Raw genomic sequence first — 22,172 nt, forward strand, 5'->3', positions numbered from 1 at the left:
AAGTCAGATCTCTGACGGTGTCATTTTGTGTGACTGCCCCAAACTGTGTCCTAAAAGAAATGGGCTATTGTTGACACAGGAATTGGAATCCTGGATGAAGTGAGCGAGACAGCATCACAGATGTTTGTAACAAGGGTGGGATGGACTTTTCTCCCCTGAAATGTGAACTTCCCCAACACATTGCTATACACATGCAAATTCCCCAGTGTCCACATCCATGACCTGGCAACAATCCCCAGACCCTCTGCAGGAGCTAACTGATGCTGGCTACTGAAAGGACAAACAAAAATACCCTTTCACTGTTGCATATTCTTTGGCCACAGTATCCCATTATGTTGGCTACTTTTCAACCAGATGGACCTCCCAATGGTCCATATATGGGCCCTCAGGCACCATCTGTATGCTAGTTTGTTGCATATGTACTGGAGTGGACCACTGCCTGGACCACTCCTCCCTATTAATCACGCCCATTTGCCCACGGCCATTCATTCTCTGGATGCAGTGCTTACAGCATACCAAGGTGCTCCATCATCACGAGAAGTACTACAGAGCTCCCACTTTGGTCCACTTGCTGCTGCTTGCAAGGCTGTTGGTGCAACTTGCACTCCACTTCTCGCCAGCACCCCATGCATTGGATGGGACAATCAGACCCAGGAAACTTGAGAAGAAAGAAATTGCTGAAATATAGTAGGTGTATAGCATTGGGTGGCCTCACTGAGGATGCTCAATTGGCTTCACAGTTACCATAAGTGAGGGCACTTTCTGGACATCTAATGGCTGTTGTGCTATTGATGACCTTGGACAAGTCCCCTCTCTCCCTGTGTCTCAGTCTCCTCCCCCCGTACCATGAGAATGATGGTACTGACCTCCTTTGTAAAATGCTTTGCGACCTAAACGATGACAAGCGCTCTATAAGAGCTAGATATTCTTTCTATTCTTCATGACACAACCATGTCACCCAGAGTGACTGCAATGACACAGCTGCTCTGCAATGGCACTGCAGAGTATTAAAAAACATTTCAGAAGCTAAAAGGTGCTGTCTAGTAGTGCAGCACTGAAGGCCTTTGGGGCTATGCCTAGAGTTCCTGACGGGAGCATAGCTAAGTCAATGTAATTTTGAGAACTGGCGCCTGAAGTGCTGAGAATGGAGTAGAAATCAGGGGCCAGAGTGAGAGTTCAGGTCACATTTTAGGAGGCACTATGCACCATTCAGGATAGGGCTCTTGATCGCCACGTTCTTTAATCAGGGACTCAGAATCCTGAGAGATTTGAGGTGCTCAAATTTAGCAGGTGGATTCTGTGGTGCTGGCTAATCCTATTCAGGGACAGGTTCTATTTGGCACATTCTAGAAATGAAAATCCCCCAAAACCGATAAAGGTTAATACATTTGACTCCAATACATTTTATGGTGTATCAGCATTGAGGAATTAAGAGTCATGAGGCTTCATTTCTCCATTTGCCTTCTCACTTGTTTGTCCTAGAAGAGAAATAGCATGTGCACCCAGAGGTTCTCAATGTAACTTACATGTTAAATACTCAAATAAAGGCTCCTGTTTTGATCAAAGTCTGTGTGGATGAGTGAAAAATCTTCCTAGATCCATCTACATTTGTCACATTTTGCTAGTGTCTCGAAGAAAGGCCTGGACCTACCAAAACCCACTTTAAAGCTGGATGCTTCTGAATCAGTACAGAGCTGACTGGCAACATCACCACGGGAGGATAAATTTTGTGCACAGGGGTTTAGCTGCATGGCTGCTATTGAAGTTAATGGAACTCACACGATTAAATTCGCACACAGCGCTTTGAAAAGGTACCTCCAGGTGCTAACTCCAACAATGAAGGGGCCACATTAAAAAAGGGCTACAAATGCACCGTTATTGCTGTCACAGTTATCCGTACAATGTGTTTACTAATTCAATTAAATCAAACAAATCTCTTGTATCCTGGGGATATGGTAAAGGAAATCCAGGTTAAAAAAAAGGGGGGGGAGGAGGGGTATCAAGACTTTCGCATCAAATTGTACAGAGGAAAAAGGTAAAATATCGGAGAAGACAGTGAGTTCTGCAGAAAATTCTGTGTCAAAGAATGGCCCAACACCAGAGATTTGGCACTACGTTTAATTCTTCTTTCTCACAACCCACAATGCCATCACCAATAAAAATCGATATGCATAGATTATAAAAATAAACATTGCCCTATTCTGATATTTTCTAACGATCCAGCATTATTAAAAAATTCTACAATAGATATAATTAAAAACATAAATGTTTGTTGCACTATGTTTACCTTTACTGTAGTATGTCCTATACTTAGTACTGTAAATTAGTGAGAATCCCAAGGTTAACTTAACTGCCCCTGGGTGATTAATGTTCAGTTTTAATGTTCCCTACTCCTCCCTCCTGAAAAGAGGCAAAGTAACAATTAAATTAGGGACGCCTAGGAAACCCCATTTCAACTGTTGGCAGTGTCATATTAGCCCTTCTCATATGGGTAAATTTAGTTCCATGCAGTTTACTGTATGTAGATTCTTCAGACAAGATCTTAAATAAAAAGGTAACGTCTATATCTCCATGGCAGCATTCAGAAGAGAAATAGTTTGCCCCACTGGCCAAACCTCCCCCTCCTTCTCCAACAATTGTGCACGGGTTGGTTTTTTCCCTCCATCCCATTATTTCATTTGTGGTCAATATATACAGCTTCAAACCTGGTGTTTACAGGAGCTACTCCATTGCCTTCAACTAAATCTGGGCCCCCGTCCTTATATATAACAGGAAATCAATGGGAGTGTGGCCTGTGGAAGAACTTAAAGATTTGGCCCAAAGTTCTGAAGAGGCGCTAAAAGAAAATGTTCATAATATCCCTGGTGAATCATTCGTACATCTTGATGGGTTCATGGAATTCTGCCATTCAAATGCAGGAAATAAAAGGGTGTACAAAACTAATTGATAGGTTTTCACACATGCAGATGGCTGAGAACAGAATATCCAGGAGGCCATGACAATTCCACATTCCTGATAATGTATTGAAAGTTTTAACATCTCTTAAATATAGAGAAAAATGCATTTGCAATAGGGCCCAAATGTCCCTTCCTTCTCATTCACCATCTTTTTCTCTCCTGGAAGGTTCCCAATGCGCCTAAACACTGATCTGGACCAATTCTTGGCTTCTCTACTGAGATTGCCAACCAGTGCTAACCGTGGTGGTGTGTTATATGGACCTCTGTGCACCAGGAACAGGACGGTTACCACAAGACTCAGCTTCACATACCAAATATGCCATCAGAAAGGCTCTATATCCAGTCCCCTAGAGAGGAAGTCAGGGCTACCAATGGATTCTTTACGTGTTGTAAAGAGCATGTAAAGATGTAAATACATATTCCTCCTTTCTCTCCAATTTAGAGTAGCCTGTGTCCCAGGGACCTTTAACTATATATTGTGTAAACTGCACAAATGTGTGACTGAGTGATGCTGACTATGTCTGTGCATATAATCGCATGAGACTGCTGAGTGGAGTCCACAGGGATTTCTTGTTGCTAGCAAGAAGTTGATTAGTTCCTCCACCATCAGTGTGCATCAGGGTCTCAGAACTGAAAGCTGACCCAGGATAGATCTAAATAACATCTCTGTTTTTTAAAAAAACCTGATGTGCGCAGCTGTAACTGCTCTTTTGTGAAAGTTACAGCACTTCTTCTGATTTATCTGTCTGACCTCTTCGACACTTCTGCCTCCCCCATGTAACCATCAATTTCCCCAAAATATCCCAAATCTGAGGCCCAATCCAGCTTCCACAAGTCAGTCACCTCAGCAAACTCCACAAAGCCCTGAAAAACCGAAAGGCTAGGGCACAGGATAGTTCTGTAAAGCCAGTGCAAAATAGGAGCAGAGCAACATCTAAAAATCAGGAAGCCATGTTTTGCTGGATGGGGAAGGGAGGTTCTGTTTGTTTAAATTAATTCCAAAATTCATGAAGCTTCAACAACTGCAAAATGGTGCTTAAAAACAAACAAAAAAACTAATTTATTTCATCTGCATTTCAACATTGCAATGCATTAGAAACCTTGTTTGGTGCTTTCCCTATCAGATCTAGAATTATATTTATTTCACAAATTACCTCTCTTGATCTCAAACAGGGAAACTAAAAGTTATATTAAAAATGGTAAGTAATGCTTAAATGGCTGATCCTGCCAATAAATAATGCCCGACTGTAATTTGAAAACCATTATGTAGTTGAAGCAATGAATGATTTAAGACTGCTTATTTAGATCACCTGTGATAACACGTTAACGTCAAGGCACTACACATAAAGTCAAACATGAGAAGCAAGCTAAAAATCTTCATCTGGAAATAGGAAAACAAACAGGTTTTGCAGTTTTATTCTTTACTTTTTTAAAGATTTCATTAAAAACACACAACGAAATAAATATTTTAAGCAACCAGCAACAAAATGGGAAAATACCATGTGTCTGGAGTTTTAGTGCCCTCTGAGTGCAGGAATTTATTTGCAGCAAGCAGAAAATAGACAGCAAGCATAAAAATTCAGCAGATTCCCGCTAGTAAAATTATTTATCAAGCTAACAAGGGAGGAACCCTTCTAGTAGCAACAAGCCAGCAAGAGAAAGATGTGCCTTTATATTTTACCTTTGGGTTAGCGCACCAGTAAAAATGCCAACTGACAAGCACTTCACATAAACATTTCTTTCTAAATGAGCTGCCTTGTTAGGAAGAAAAAAAAAAATCTAAGCAAAGGCTCACTACAGTCAACAGACAGAAAAATCCAGGATGAATGCAGTTTTGCTCAATAGTACAGAATATAAATAAAGACATAAAAATAACGTGGTTATATAAATGAGTTTAATAAATTAATATGTCATTTTATATTTAAAATAATAACTAAAGCTATAAATGCATCTTAGCATTTGATTGTACCAAAAAGAAAAAGGAGAAAAAAGCACATCCCAGTAATCTATTATTTAGATCTTTCTTACCTTTGGAACAAACTATATATAAGTATGCGCTGTACTGTGGTTAGCTGCGCTACACAAGCCTCATTGCAATATTTATCATATATTTATTTTATGACTGGAACCCTGAAGTCTGTTTTACAGTTTAGTTTCACGATACCAAACGTTGATTATAAATTATAAATGGCTTTACTAGAGCCTGAACAGACAAAAAGTTTGGAGACACATGGATTGCCTGATCCCAATTAAATTTTAAAGAAATAGTAAACTGACACATTCTCCGAATAGCTGCGCTCTAAAGAGGACTGCAAATTATTCCTGTCGGCTGTACAGTGAGGCTGTTCCCTCCGAACAGTCCTTTGCTAGAATGAACATTTGACAATTGTCAGCAGGCTAAAAAAAAATCCCCAAAATAATCCAAGGTCTTTTTTTTTTCTGTTGCATAAAGAAAAAGGCCGGGGGGTTTCCCAAAAATCGGATTCTCTACTTTATCTCAACCTGTAACTCAGGAAGTAAAACCGGCAACATCTGTAGACAGAAAAGAAAAATTTCAGAGCTTTACACTGAATCTTGAGGGGAAAAGGTTTTTATGAAGGTTAAACAACATTGCTGGCCTGATCCTGTATTTGTTACTCAGGCAGAATGCCAAAGGAAGCCAAGAGGGTAAAAAATGTGGGGTAAGATAAGTGAGCCACATCGGGGGGGGGGGGTGTCCCAAATAAATTCTCTTTTTAGCTTCTGGCCCCCTGCAAAGACCAACATTCTCCCCTGCTTCTACAGAACTCACAGCACTGGGTGAGAATGACCAAATCTCCCACTGAACAAATGAACTGAGCTGCTTCTTTAGCCTACCTAGTGCATTTCTTGTGCTTAGGCCAAAAAGTCTCCAACTCTAAAATGACCACTGCAGGGTCTGATCCTGCAGTTCTCGTGCACCCAAGCCTTCTTTTGGAAACAATGTGAGTTTGGGATGTACATGTAATACAGGCCTGAGCTTTGGAACTTGTTAACTGCTGATGGATTGCATTAATATGAATATTTGTCTGTAGGGGACAAAGGCTTTCGAAGAGTGAGCTCAACATCATGGGCAAAACATTAGCAATAACAAAAAGGGGAAGAGCATCCTAGAAGCAAACTACGAGATAAATAATATATTTCAACTTTTATGTTGCTCGCCTTTCATCTGGTGCAGCTGACATTATGGTCCTGTTAAATTTTTAGCATACAGCCAACATGTAAAAACAGAGCCAAAAGGTATGATGGAATGAACAGAATGGTGAATGTAGAGAGGATCTCCTGTTGTTTGAAAGGAAAGGACGAGATAGTTGATGGGATGTGGCTGTTTCTATGGAAGATGAGTGGTTAATATATTCAATGTTGTGTTCTTGCCTTATTACAATATAATCTGAGGCCAAGCGATATGAACACAGAATTCCCACTAAGCCCAGAAACATGTGGGAGCGCTGTGTGCAGAGCAAATGGCCCTTAGTATTCAAACTGGAGTATATAGATAGATGGGGGGGTCCAATCCTGTCCATACTTCTCATGGCCCTGGTTAAAACAAAGTAAGGAAAAAAAGTAGTAAATGTGGAGGAAAACAAGGGGAATGCACCATTTTCCCCACTCCACTTTTTATTTCGCATACCAAATTTTAGAGGCAAGTTCTACACACCCATACTCACATGAGCAGTCCTTACACATGTGAGTTGTCTAATACCTGCCAACTGAATGACAGCTATTTTTATTACTGGCTGTTTTCAAACACTCTTCGCTCTTTTAGGATCTTATATACTCAAAAACAAAAACACGTTTAAGGACCCAATCCTGCAGCTTTCGGCCCCCCCTGCATTAATGAAATTCTTAGTTTGGTCTGGAACCTGATTAAGCTGGACCAACAGAAGCTCTGCTTTGTGCCACAGCAGCGGCTCCACCGCTGGGGTTTGCTCTGGTGCGACTGCATCACCATAGTGCCAGGGCGGAGCAGATTTCCTTACTGTTGGCTGCTCACCCGCATAAGGCCTGGGGAGTCAGATTCTAAGATGTCAATAACTCAGTACAGTACTACCTCATAACATGAAACCGGCTATTTAACTACTTATCACCACTAACAAAAGGTCTCTTTATTTTGATTAACTTTGAGAGAACAAGTTACTTGGAATCAGAGTATGTTTAAATAATTACACAATGCAAGATAACACGTCTGGAAGCAAAAAATGGTGCAAGAGGAAGACGGAGAAGAAATAAACTTGGTCTCACTTCCCAATTTAAACTGTGGGTTTCAAAGTAACAGCCGTGTTAGTCTGTCTTTGCAAAAAGAAAAGGAGTACTTGTGGCACCTTAGAGACTAACCAATTTATTTGAGCATGAGCTTTCGTGAGCAACAGCTCACTTCATCGGATGCATACCGTGGCTCACGAAAGCTCATGCTCAAATAAATTGGTTAGTCTCTAAGGTGCCACAAGTACTCCTTTTCTAATTTAAACTATGAATGACCTCCAGGTCAATTTTTCAGAGTATCTCAGATCAATTCAATTCTCACCTCCGCTCCCTACCTGCTAGCAAATGAATATATTGTGCCTTCCAATAGACTGAAATGACTAAAAGGAAATCGCATTTAGCCGCATCTGAATAACCATGGTTATTAGATGATGCGTGCAGAGGAAAAATTACCATTTCTCTTCTTCTATTCCTTCTACTCTGTCTGATTGTCATGCTCACCTCACTGGTGATTAAGTTGTAGGATGCTCTTGCAGATTGTTAATTAGGTGTTAATATCTGCAAGGGGCCACAGCAAGCTTCTACACCTGAGGTCATTTCTCAGAAGTCAGGCTGTCTCCAGTGACAGTACCTGTAATTCCCATAGCTAGTTTGATTCCTACTCAACAGCTGGAGCTAGTGTCTCTTTCATGTCTGGTTTCATTTCCTATCTGAAATTATATGAGTGCTAATATCTTTATTATCTTTCCCATAGATGTGCAATGCTTGAGAAGGTGGCGCAGCATGTTGTTCACAGGCTTATTATTATTATTTTTTTACCACAGCATTTTGAAAACAGTTCAAGCAAAAATCTTTATGGTTAGCAAATTCATAGCTGAAGATTCCATTATTGGATCTGGGGAAGAAAGCAGGGCGGGGGAAAAAACAATAGTAATAATTTTGATAGACAAAAATAAAGCTGCACAACTGGTGAGCGAAAATGGCTTAAACTTTGGGAACTAATGTAATGGCATCGACAAGGGGGCGGGGAAATGAACAAGACAGCCTGACCGCCATAAGTCTTGGCAGCTGGTTTGTGAGCGTGTGCATGTGTGTGCCAGTGAACCAGTAATGAAGGGTTTTCAAGGACATATCATTTTGCTTAAGGTAATGAGTCATGTTATATTTAAGATGATTTAGTTGGGGATTGGTCCTGCTTTGAGCAGGGGGTTGGACTAGATGACCTCCTGAGGTCCCTTCCAACCCTGATATTCTATGATTCTATGATTTGAAAAAAAAAACAGTTTGGGTCTGCCTTTCAGAAAACTCCTTGCTATTTGAGGGCCTGCTCCCTGTATTTAATTGGGTACCCAAACCTCCCACTTTGTTCAGGGGATGAAATTCACATCTGAGCAGAGGGCATGGACAAGTCCTACAAACCATTTAAGTCCTGTTTTAAGAGTTGCTGTGGAACGTAAATGATGAGCATCTGATGAAGTGAGCTGTAGCTCACGAAAGCTTATGCTCTAATAAATTGGTTAGTCTCTAAGGTGCCACAAGTACTCCTTTTCTTTTTGCGAATACAGACTAACACGGCTGTTACTCTGAAACCAGTTAGAACCGTTGTATCTAAATACCTGTCATTTATATTCCTCACCCAAAGTGATGAAATAAGGACACAAAACAAATATAAATAACAGATATTTATATATGCAGTGTTGTTGTAGCCGTATTGGTCCCAGCATATTAGAGAGACAAGGTGGGTGAGGTAATATCTTTTATTGGACCAACTTCTGGTTAATGACAGAGACAAGCTTCTCACGGGTTAAAACAAAGGAAGGAAAAAATTAGTAAACAGAAAAAAAAAAGGAAGTAAATGTGGAGGACAAAAACTGGCATACACCATTTTTTCTGTTGATCCCATAAAAGCTATTACCTCACCCACCTTGTCTCTCTAATATTCTGGGACCAACACAGCTACACCACTACTACTAACAAGATATTTACATAAACCACCTTTCAGCAGAAGGCATCAGGGAGCTTTACAAATATTTCTTAATTCTCCTAACACCCCTGTAAGGTAAGAATTAATAACCTAATTTTATAGCTAGGTAAAGTGAGGTATACAAAGATCAAAGGCAATACATATTTAAATGAAGCCAATGGAACTGACTACTCATGCTTAAAGCTAGGCAAGTGCTTAAGTACCTTGCTACATAAGGGATCAATTGATTTGACTAAGTTCTCACAGCGAGTCTACAGTGGTTAGACTAAAACTGTCCCCTTTTCTAAGCACTGCACCTTTTGGAGCCATAAGCCATACTGCACATTAAAGAGCTACTTTTTCAGTCTCTGATCAATGTGAACTATATATTTAAAAAGTGTAGATCATTTGGTAAATGACAAACACTGAAAATCCAGCGAAAGACTGTATCTATTAGCACTTAAACTAAAATTCTATGTTAGAACTAAACAACAGCAGAAATCACACTAGTGCAAAGATGTATCAGGTCTTAATTGTTTTAAACTCAAGCAAAACTAATAAACTGACTTTGATGGGAGTTTTGCCTGAGTAACAACTGCCAGATTAGGCTGTCAGTGATAAAAAGGTCTGTTCTTTGATCATAAGGACACAAGCTATTTTCACTCTCTCTTCAAATGAATACGGACGAGATGAAGAGATAGGATTTTACACTATTTATTAAGTTTACACTTTCATTGTGTATAAAACTTGTTTTACCTAGAATTTCTGTAAGACACCCTGTAAATTGTAAGAGCAGCTTTTTCTAATGTAGTTTAAACCATCTTCAAATGGGTTTTGCTCCCATTCTCTTGGCTAACATAGCAAAATACCTTCCATTTGAAACAGGCCTAATATAAAAAAAGGCCTAGCTTGGCTACATGTGCACATACATGGCTTCTATTAACTTCGAAGGGAACTTGACCAATAATATGCCACAGAAGTTTTATGCATAATTTAGAATTTAATAAAATGAAATCAATTTGTAAAGGGGTACTTACACACCACTGAAAACTCAAATAGAGCTCATTGATACACACAGAAATTTAGCTGGTTATTTATTGCCTATATTCCCTTTCCAATATATCAGACATTTAGCCCTAGAAAAGAACTTGTGTGTTTAAGACCCAGCCTTCTACTGTCTCTGCTGAAGTCATCATCCAGAGTTAGTGACATCACAGTCTGCTGCCATGAAAGTGAATGTTGAAGTCATATCCTACATTCTGACTTCAATGCAGACTAACGCTGGACAGGAACAAAGAGGGATAAAAAGCAAGTTCCTGTGCAAGCACATCTTTGTAATAATTATGTGTAGGAACAAGGAGAAAATCCTAAAAAAAAAAAAATCAAGTGAAAGGGTGAATGGATTTATATTTTAAGCCTGCTTTATTTAAAAGTTTTTCCTTGCATGAAAGTTCTTAATGGTAAACTGCAAAAGGGAAAGGAAACGTGTGTGTGTTCTCTACTTCTCCTTATCCTTACCTTAACTTTAGGGCTTGTCTACATAGGGAAATTCAATGGCAAAACTACACCTGTATAATTATACCAAGAGAGTTACACTGGTATAACTTTTCCTGTGGACACTCTTCTTCTGAAATAAGAGCAGCTTTTTCTAGTATAGTTTAAACCATCTTCAAAACAACCTTAACCAAACTGGAAAAAGTCACTTTTATTCCAAAATAAGAGTCTCCATATGGGGAGTTATATAAGTGTGCATTCACACCTTTCCTTATACCAGAATAGCTTCCTGCCTAAACAGCCCTTAAACACACCGGCTGAAATTCTGGCCCCAGGAAGTCCGTGAGAGTTTTGTCATTGACTTCACGGGGTCAGGATTTCACCCACTATCTCTTCCTCCTCAGAAGAGAGGCAGATGAGTTGCAGTTTCGGTTCCACGCTACTGAGTTACCATCAATGCAGCCCTCCCAAAATGACTAAGGTAATCCTCCAAAAATAAACAAAAAGAACTCCTTTATTTTGGAAAAAAAAAATATTATGAGGCCATTATAAACTGTAATGTCCATAAAACAATTAGATTTGCTCTGGCCGTTCACCTTTAAGGGGAACAGAAACATTATATTACCGTCTGTGTAAGAAGAACCAAATTTGGCCTTCACACAAATAGCATTAAAATCCCACTGACCTCAAAGGCAATGGAGACACATATCACAGGGCATAATTTGGCCCTTGCTGTGGCATTTTGCTCCTGGCTGTTGACTCCCTTATGCTAGAAAGTGGAATGCTTTAAAATTAACAGGAAAGGTTGGATAGTGTAACAAATACATTGGGAAAGAATGTTTAGGGCCATATACCAGCCTTCAATCTTGCACAAGACCCACACTAACATCACTAGAGGCTTTATATCGGGGTGGACAAACTACGGCCTGGAGGCCACATCCGGTCCGGCCCTTCAGACATTTTAATCCGGCCCTTGAGCTCCCGCCGGGGAGCAAGGTCGGGGGCTTGCCCCACTCCAGCGCTCCAGGTCCGCACATGCCATGGCTCCACACAGCTCCCGGAAGCGGCGGCATGTACCCGCTGCGGCTCCTATGAGTATGGGCAGCCAGGGGCTCTGCACGGTGCCCCTACCCCAAGCGCAGCCCCCGCAGTTCCCATTGGCTGGGAACCATGGCCAATGGGAGCTGCATGGGCAGCACCTGCGGATGGGGCAGCGTGCAGAGCCTCCTGGCTGTGGCTCCGCATAGGAGCCGGAGAAGGGACATGCTGCTCCTTCTGGGAGCTGCTTGAGGTAAGCGCTGCCTGGAGCCTGTACCTCTGACCCCCTCCCACGCCTTAACCTCCTGCCCCAATCCTGATCCCCCTCCCGCCCTCCAAATCCCTTGGTCCCAGCCCAGAGCACTCTTCTACACCCCCCACAACTCATCATCCCCAGCCCCACCCCCGAGCCCGTGCCCCCAGCTGGAGCCTTCATCCTCTCCCCCACACACTCCAACCACCTACCCCAGCTTGGAGCTCCCTCCCGCACTCTGAACTCCACATTATTGGCCCCACCCCAGAGCACGCACCCCCAGCCGAAGCCCTCACCTGCTCCCACACCCCAACCCCCTAATTTTGTGAGCATTCATGGCCCGTGATACAATTTCTATACCCAGATGTGGCCCTCATACCAAAAAGTTTGCCCACCCCTGCTTTATATGGATTATCGCTTAAAATACCACCTCATATCCATGCTGATATTTTAATTTCATTATTAATATAGTGATATATATCAGGAACATGAACCAACTCCCACTGACTTTCACAGGAAAAAGTGCGTGGAATTATGCCGAGGATTTATTTGGTCCATCATCTTACTACCTGTACAGATACCAAAATAGATGTTTGTATAGTGATTGTATCTTAATCAACAGCTACAATAGACTTTATTTACACACACCATATCAATTGCCTGCATTGCTACAAATATGCTAGAAATAACATAATTCCTTCAAAGAAATCAAATTAGCAATGAGATCACTGAGACTACTGTCCACTACTATCCTCCTATAGTACTAAATTCCCTTAACCAAACTGACTTTATGAGAATAAACTAAGTGAGCCTCCAGAGAGTGCAAAGTATTGGACTTTTCATATCTAAGCTTATTATTCCTAATATCACAGAGAAACTTCCCTGAACTGTCCTTCTCCTTCCCAAATTCCCCATCTGAGCAGATGTCTCTCTTTTTCTTGCATTTACCTGTCAATCATGTTCACAGCTGAAATTTGATTTCTCTCCCAACAGTAACCTTAGATGAAATATTACCATAGGGGTCAGTCCAATCTCAACCTGGCCATAAAAGTTCATTAACTCTTTCTAGACTCAATATATATTTGTTTCAAAGTAACGGGATCTGTTTTTTCAACAATGCCTAACAGGACAACAAAAAAATATACAAGTAAATGAAATTATTGTGTCTATTTTCCAGGCCAGGGTACATCGTGCCTATAAAGTCCTGTTATTACAATTATACATTAAATTAAAGGCTTTTTAAAAACATGTCCATAGATAACTGAACAAAATTAGCAATGATTATTATCTCAGATTATTTAAAATAAAGAACTCTTGTTAGCAATGAGCTGATAGACAATACACTGAACAGTGTACACTGAACAGTGAAAACAAGTATCTTGACTATGTTTAAAATTCCTGTTCAAGCCTATTCAATAGATGCAACATAATATGCTCTGCAAGGACCCATAATAAAACTAGGGGTCTGATTTTCTTCTCGCTTACAACACTATAAATCAGTTGTAATTTTACTGATATCAATGAGATTACACCCGTCACTAACTCAGGTAAACTGAGAAGAGAATCAGGTCACAAAATGTGTCTCTTATGAAGTTCTCCCCTGGCCCAATCCTGCAGCCTATACCCAAGCAAAACTCCTGCAAATATCAATGGGAGTTTGACTCACGTGAATTCTACAGGATTAACCCCCCTTCCCCACACAGCCAAATTTTAAATAAAAATAAAACTCAGTTGCACGAGCTAATAAAAATGAACAGTGTTTTGTTTAATAACACCTCTTAATTGTTGATGTAAGTGTCGTAGGCTGTATTCTTGTCTAAAATATGAGATTTCATAATTAAACTCACACAGGGATCTCTGTAATTGAAAATCCCATTTAAACCGCTTAGTGTTTTTTTACAGTTGAGCCTGATAATAAACAGATCTCATGGACCATATGTCTGCCTGAATCTACGAGGTGTGTGTGTGTATATAAAAGTTTGATCTTCTCATTTTCCTAAATATTGTATACTCTGTAAATGGGATAGACTGAATAGATGTGATTTGGGAGAGGAAGACAGCATTATGCTTCTCATTCAATTGGACATTCTGGGCATGTACATAAAATAATACAGACATCTATCATTTTCATCCAGATTTGAGACAGATCTTCTGCAGTCACATACTTAACCACCATAGCTCGTTTCTGAATGCCAGGATTTGAAGACAAAAAAAGAAGATGTTCGCAAGGAATAAAATATAAATTATGCTACATAGGAGACATGCTTGGTAAACAAAAGTAGAAAACATTCACATTGCCCAGGTCACTTTTACACACCTGAATATGAGCCCAATCTAACGTCCATCGGTTATTAAGTAAGCTCCATATTAACAGTCAAACAAAACAAAACAAAAACTCTTACTCAAGTATGCAAATGAAAATCAAAATGTACCTTTTTTTTTTTTTAACTTCAGGCAACAGGCATTTTCACATCACCGATGTAGAAGATTCTCTTGGGTACCTAATTTAGTAAATATATTAAAATAAACAAAACATAATTAATAAAGAAATTTAAAACACTCTAAAATATGTCACTTTTACTGATATTGTACAGAGAAGAACTGTTCTGATTGAATGCTAATTTAATTTCAGAAAGTCTTCTGTATTATTTATTAACGGTATTCTAGTGCTGATGAACTTAATGGAACACTGTGTAAAATGAAACAATTTTTAAATAGCATGCCTGGCCTTTATTCGCATTAATAACACGAGGATCTTAGTGATAGCACTATTATCTTAGTAAAACAAAAATACAATTTTTGTCTTGACAGTGAATATCAAACTACAATAGTTGAAAGCATTTAGCTTCCTATAGTTTTCTTAAATATTTTTTTTTATTATTATTAGCTGTGCTAATGTAACTGGCAAAATAATTACCAATTTCTGTACATAGTCCATTATTTTCCAGACAGCAGTTTAATAACAAAACCAGAGCTGTCATTTCTCCCTACGGTTACTCACACTATACAAGTTCAGACTGTCAAAATATATCTAAAATCTAATTTTAAAAGATTCAACACAGTTACAATGAATCTTTGTACAATAAGTGAGATAAACCAGTGAGTCAATCTATGCTCTTTATATATGGGTATTTTGTTATGTTTGTTACATCTAACTTTCTCCATTGGACTATATATACACTATGTATACTTATACAGAATAAGTATTCTGCGGGAAGTATAGCTGCAGCTACATCAATGTATTGTCATAGCATAACATAAACATAGCAAGAAAAAATTGCATATCTGATTTAAGATTGAAAAAAAAAAGCAAGACTATCTATGGGTTTATCTGGCATTTTGATTGCAAAATAGCTCTGCAGCTTTAAAAAAAAATCAGCTGTACAATTTGTGCCAACTAAATTATTATTCCACAATGTAAAGATCACTTTCAACATCAAACTGAATAGAATGGCGTATTTAAATATTTTCAAGCATGCCACTTAAAACAATGTTTCCTTGTAGTGGGAAATTTTACATTAGATCATGTTTATTCAGAAATGTTTCAATCAGATCACGTAAATGCCCACATATATGTTCATAGCAAAGCATTGTGGCTGATGAAGGCTTTTCAAGACAGCTCCTTTGCCTCCCTAACAATCTTGTTGATCCTGTCTGTTATTTTTGGAGAAAAGGGACAGTGTCTCATTATATGTATTATTTGGCATCCTGCCCAGGATCTCTTAAAGCAGATCACTTTTTAGACCTTTGGTGTAATTTTCCTCAAGATGACTTCTGCTCTCATGCCAATTGATGAATCCATCCTGTTATTAATGCATTTAGTTGGGAGGAATAAGTATTCAATTCTCACACCTGAAGACCATCCAAAAAAGTGTTGTGGTCAGCCTGCTCTATTATCTTTAGTCTTTGATGAGGCTATCCCTTATCTAGAACCACAATAGTTCAATCAATTCAAAGGAGACCTGAAACAGAGTGGACACATCTCTCACAGGCACAGTGCACAGAATCATTTAACAGGTTTATTTGAAGATCAGGTATTAATAAAAAGAGTTTCCAAGAAATGTAGCACTAAAACAGCCTGGAGAGGCTAAGCAGATTTATTAATTTAACACGGCTGATAACACTTCTTTTTCTTCTTCTTTTAATTTGACAAAGTTGGTTCAGGAGAGTTATCATTTAATAAATTTGCTCCTCTATAATGCGGTCTGTTAAAAAGGATTTTACAATAAAGGCTGCTGAAAGACTGTGCTCAGTTTAGAGACGGAATGTGGTGTGGCATGAATATACAATTTTAAGCAGATTTAATCTTATATTATTCCTGTCTCCAAAGTGACTCTGCAGTAGGTCTCTTGTCAAAAGTGAAGTCTGTTTGTTCATCCTATATTGCAAAACAGTGAAATGTATTGCAAACTCTGGCCTGGCTTCTTATGTATTACAGTACTTTCATCAGTGAATTAGGAAGCAGTTGGGGGTGGGGGACAGGCAGGGAAAGGAACTGGATCTTTTTTGTTTCAGGGTTACTTACCTTTCAGCACTGCCAATGTTTCATTGCAAGGGCCTCAAATGTTTGAGAAACCTGGGACTCTTTTTAGAGAATACCACAACTTTAGGAGCTGATACCCACACACAAAACCCACTCTTTAAAGTTACTGTAGTTTCCAAGATCTTTTAAATTTCTACTTTTAAAAATCAGTGAAAGGGAAGGTTCTGGTCCAGGTAGGTTAATCAGCCTGTGTTAAAATGGAGCATTAAACTCTATCTCCGAGAGAGACAGAGAGAAAATCAGCTGGATTTGGAAAACTGCTCTTCTCCCAACTGCAAATGATTTACAAAGCATGCAGCCCAAACCTCCCCCACCCCCATCTCCCCCAGCCACCAAGGCTCTGATCCCAAACCTAACTGAAAGACTCCCATTGACTTCACTGGGCTTTGGATTAGGTTTAAGTGAGCCCAGGTTATCAGACAGAAAAGGCAAAAGGGGCCGAATCCAAATAAAATCCCAGCACCGCTGGCTCCAGGAACGTACCTAAGGGATGATCGGTCAGCGGAAGGCCGCCTGCACGACACACCGGCGCTAAGCTTTGGACGGATGGATGGATCCTTCAGGAATTGAATTTAGACAGCACACAAAAGCAGCGGCCTCCCTCCCCTCCGGCCCGCTGCAGTAACACAGCCAGGCTGGGCCGCCCGAGAGCCCCCTTGGCTGTGGTTGGGGAGGTGTGAGCCGCCTGGCCTGTTTGCTGGCACAAGCCCCTGCTGGGGTGAGCCCGGCCGCCCAGACACAGACCCCCCGCCCCCCAGTTCCTGGGGCAGCGCAGAGAGGTACCAGCCCCTGCGGCCCCCTTCCTTGGCTAGGCTCATGGTGGCCATGGGGGTCCCCCTGCCCCAACGCTTCTGGTCTGGGTCGCCTCCTTGGCAGGTAACCCCTTGGCTCCCCCGCTGGGAAGGGGGGGGAGCTGGCCCCTGCCCATTTGCCTCCTAGGGGGCACTTCGCGTTAACGCCCCCGGCTGGGCCAGGGCTCGTCCCCACGAAGTTCTGGGCAAACCCCTGGCAGGACCGAGCCGCTTCCCCGCCCCTCGGACTCGAAGCGGCTTTTTACAGGGGCGAACACGTGCCGGGAACCGCAGCCGCGCTGGGCCCGTCCTCGGGCGCTCGGGGAGGGTCGGGGCTAGCGGCCAGCCCCGGGCCCTTGCCCCTGCGCGGGGCCACCTGCTCTCCGCCCCGCGTCTGCCCCAGGGCCGGGCTAGGAGGGCGGAACGGCTCGGCTCGGCTCGGCTCGGCTGGTCCAAGCGATGCGCCGCGGTGGCTCTGTGTTCCTGGGAAGGGACACAGGCTGCCCTCGGCGGGGGAAGGCGCCCGGGTCGGCGCCCTTTGGGCAGGGCATGGGGGGGTGGGGGGGCTGACAGACGCCGTCCGTAGTCCCTTGAAATGCCTTGGCCCCGTCCATGGGAACTCCCCCCACGTCCCCTATTTGAGTTGAGTGGGAGCAGGATCGGGCCCTTAATGGTCACGTTTCTGTCTGGCCTGAGCCCTGACAGTACCCGGGGGAAATACACAAATGCTGGTTCCTCCCTCAGCCCGGTGTCCCGAGGGAATGACCTCTCCTGATCGGAAACGGAGACGCAGACCGGAACACATTTACACAGCCGATCTCGCCACGCGGATTCTCATTTACATAATAAGGTGGAAGGGAAAGGACCGAAACAGGAGACATCCATTTATAACCCGCGTGGTCTCAGACGTAGATTCTTAATCGCCCTGCCCTTCGCTTCAGTACCCCACATTGCAGCCTCAGCGGTACAGGGGACAGTGTTTGGGATTTGCGGGTTCATGTCAACAGGATGCTGTTTAAGCGGATTCAGAGCAGGTGTTTCATTTCCAGGAACATTCCGAGTCATAACACAACTATTGATACGCATCAACCCGCCGGCCGATGGTTACACTGAAAACCCAACATCAGGAACCCCCAGTATACTTTGGAAGCAAAGAGATTATGCGGGAGAAATGTGGGGAGGGGTTATTTGAGTGCTAGAGATTTTCTTGGGGAGGGGGAGTTTATTCTTTCTGTTTGGGGAGTTTCATGTCTTTATTTTGAATAACCCCCCAGCCTGGATTTAAGAAGCCAAAAGGGAACAAACATCTTTGCCATTCTGCAGCTGGCTGGGGTGTGACTGTAGATCCAAATTCTGGCGAGTTCAAGCCTGGGAAATGAATGTGTATTGCTGGTCTGCCTGACACCACCGAGGCTTCAAGGACGCTTGTTTGACACTGAAAACCGAGGCAGGAGGGAGCGGAACAGTTGGCCAGATCACGCATTGAAATAGGGTGTTGAGCCCCCTTACGCCTCCATACACAACCATTAACATTTTGTTTTAAAGGGGGAGAGCTGCAGAGAACATTTTTCGGGACTGTACTTCCTAATAAATTAACAATTGAGAGGCCATCAGTGACACTTCACCCTCTCACCCTGCTGGAAACTTTAGACACTGCTCGATTTGTCTCTTGCTCTATGCCTGTGGAAACAAGGCTTCTAGCAAACTTCTGCTCTGTCTTCTATTCCTTCCATGCACGATGTCTGGTGGATATGTATTTAAAAGGAAAACACGTCAAAGTATACAGTACTTAAAATCAAGCGCTTATGCAGGCAGGGCAATCTCCATCCGAAAACTCACTCTGCCAAAACTACAGGCCTAAAGTATTTTACTGCAGTGTAAGAAATTGCACTGTTTTAGAGTTGACGACCAGAAAGGGCACAGCACGCTGGAAACTCATAATTTCGGTGAGTAATCCGCGATCAATTAACAAGCAGCCCTCAAGCACACCGCGAAATTATAGATTCAGATCAAGGTGATGGTGACTATAGTAGGAGTTTAACTGATTAGCTGTAACTATCAACACACCCATCTACCCCTGCCTGTGTTACTTAGCGCTGGCATTGATCACTTTCATCTTGGAATATTTTGCATTGCTCTGGTCTTGAACTCACAAATCTGAGTGCAGTCACCCCCCCCCCCCCAAAAGAGTGGTAAGCTTTATTTTTGGTCCTCCTCCACCACCAATTGGAATCTACACTAACTGTCCTACAGTAACAGATGCTGTGGAGTGTACAGCATTAACATCTATTGATTTGCATCCACTGAGCCTGCTAAATTCATTAGAAAGTGCTAAAATTGTAGTGTATGAATGCTCAACTGTGTCTCTGAAAAAATTAGTTCTTTAAAGAACCTCCCACCTTTTTGTGTCCTATGGTACTAGCTTGTGCTATTTACAACAAGATGTGCACTTAAAATAGATACATGTGGATACAGATAACCTGAGTGTGTGGAAAGATGTGTTAAGCAGGCAAAATATATTACATTTGCCACAGCAACAACTGGAATTTACATGTTTTCAGGTATCTACTGACAACATGACATTAGTGATTTTAAAGGAGAAAATGTTTATTTAAAACCTTCACTACTGAAAAAAGTATTTTTGTATGTGGAATTTTTAAATCCAGTCATCTGAACAGGTGTCAGAAACAGTGAGTCCATTTAGTTCAGATGATGATCTTAGTAATAAATACAGAGGATTTCCTTTCAAAGCTGCACATGCTGAAATGACACCAATGTGGTTCTGGCATCTGAACAGATAATTCTGATATATGCATCATTTCCTCCCTAAATCCAGGAAGCAGCAGAACTGTGTGCCTGATATTATGTCAGAGAAATTGGTATTAAAAATTATGAATGATTCTTGCTCAAGAACTTCTTACATACTGTGGGGCGCGAGGAATACAGGGAAATGAAGCAGCTGTGCCAAAGTTAGTCCAAAAGGAAAAAAAATGGGGGAGGGGACGGGGACATCCATTTGTAAACTTAAAATTTGCTGCTACTATTATTAGTGAGGATTTGTTTTTAAAGAAGAGCTTTTATTGTGGGGTAAATAAAAAAAAGGAAGTAGTAGCCTTTCTAATAAGTAAAGCCACGTATTTTTACTGTTGCTGAACAAAATGAGCAAACAGCACAGTTGCCATTGCAAAGAGTTGTTAAAGAAAAATACACTCAGGTGGCTAGGAATATTTTCCCCTTTTCAGATGTGATCCTATGTGGGGAGGCAGGAAGAATACTGTAGTACAAACACAAAAATATTTCACTCCACTAAGCCGAGCCCTTGATGTTAGGAATGGGGTTATGCTACATTTTAGAAAAAAGCTTAAGAATGGGGTGGGGGGAGGTTGTATCACACTCTGAACCATATTTCAGACTGAGCAAAGGGTCGCCTCTTTTGTGCACATCTTAATGAACATTCTTTGCAATGTAGCTAATAAATGAGAAAGAACCATAGGGCGATGGCAGAAATGGGACACTGTTAGCGATGTAGAGAGTAAGAACTAACTCTCTCTTGTGACATATGGGGCCATATCTTCTTACTCAGGCAAAGCTTCCACTGACTTCAGTAAGAGATTTACATGAGTGAGAAGTGAGTAAAGGGTACAGACTCCTGCTCCCCATTCAAATCAATGGGAATTTTACCACTGAGTTTAGTGAGAGTCTTAGCAGGATACAGGCCGGAATGCTCCAAGCAAGGGGTGATTAATGAATATAGGTTATTCAGAGCAGATCTGTTCCAATTCGTGCTCAGCAAGCAGTTCTGCTAGAAAGGTGTGATCTCCCCTTAAATTCATACAGAACCCCAATTGATGGTTTGCTTTAGTGGTTATTAAAACTGCCCTGTAGTGGGTTTTTTTTTCTCTTTAGTTGCAATCTAACAGTATTTCAGACAGAGATTCAGATACAGCCTAAGGAAGACAATGCATTTTAAGTCTGAAGTAAAGATTGATATGTTAGGTTCATGGGCAACGAAAAAGACAAGCCTTTTCTCATTGGAGTGTGTACAGAGTATTTTTTCCTCTGACAATCTATTTCTTGGAAGGCTTTTCTTAGCTCAGTTCATAAAACCTTTACCTATACTGGGGGTATACTAAAACCAACCAAGCAAAACCCAGAAAGAGCAATGTTTCATTTGCTCTATCACCTCTTCTTGGCCTCAAAATACTATTGTAAACCTAGTAACTGCTTACACCTTTTCACGTTACTAAACTATGAGATCTGTTGTATTAAGAGGGTTAATGTTGTGCCACAAATTGATTGCACATAAGAGGGGCTCTGCATCTGTGCCTGAGAAACTAGCTGCAGTGTATTAGTTTAGAAGGTAATTTTAAATGTAAGGTGCTTATCAGTTTACTGAAAATATCAATACTTGTGAATTCTTTGGAATAATTCAGTCCCTAAGTGACCGCCATGAAAAATGTGGGCACTAATAGAGGTTTAAACATTTAAAGCAGGAGAAAAAGTTGCTATCTTTATGAGAGCAGATAATTTTCTAATCAGCCAATAGCAGCCAGTTTACCCTCAGATTACATATTAACTAGAATATGAAACTCCAATTAACCAGAATATGGAGCTTGAACCATTACTCAAATTGTGGTGTAACAGAAGGTCAAATGCTAAAGGGCACTCCATTGACTTCATGTTCAGGAGGAAGGGTGAATATTGAACAGAATTGGTTAACACCAGGGACCAGTTCCAAAGCTCCATAAAAGTCTCCCATTGAAGGGACCCATTCTGCTACCACTGAAGTCAGAGATTTATTTATTTGCCATTGACTTTAATGGGAGCTGATTCACTCAGAAATCAATGCTTGAATTCCCCCCTTGATGTGACTGTTGACACAACCTGTTGTGTTTTAAGGGAAACTCGGCCT

General features: G+C 41.3%; 1 protein-coding gene across 2 annotated transcripts in view; it reads right to left on the reverse strand.

The window, feature by feature from the left end:
- The window catches only part of MAF (MAF bZIP transcription factor), a 231,688-nt gene that overhangs the window by 205,223 nt on the left and 4,293 nt on the right, over nt 1–22,172 (reverse strand). Inside the window, exons 2-3 of one of the 2 annotated variants that reach the window (XM_084644385.1) lie at nt 14,359–14,427; nt 6,497–6,512 (exon numbers count right to left, since the gene is read on the reverse strand). In XM_084644385.1, coding sequence (XP_084500511.1) covers nt 14,394–14,427 — 34 coding nt within the window. In that variant the 3' untranslated portion in view covers nt 6,497–6,512; nt 14,359–14,393. Of the gene's footprint in view, nt 1–6,496; nt 6,513–14,358; nt 14,428–22,172 lie in introns of those variants that run through there. The other variant, XM_084644384.1, reaches the window with a different exon arrangement.

This window comes from Lepidochelys olivacea, assembly GCF_965140295.1.
Source record: "Lepidochelys olivacea isolate rLepOli2 genome assembly, chromosome: 12".
NCBI lineage: Eukaryota > Metazoa > Chordata > Testudines > Cheloniidae > Lepidochelys > Lepidochelys olivacea.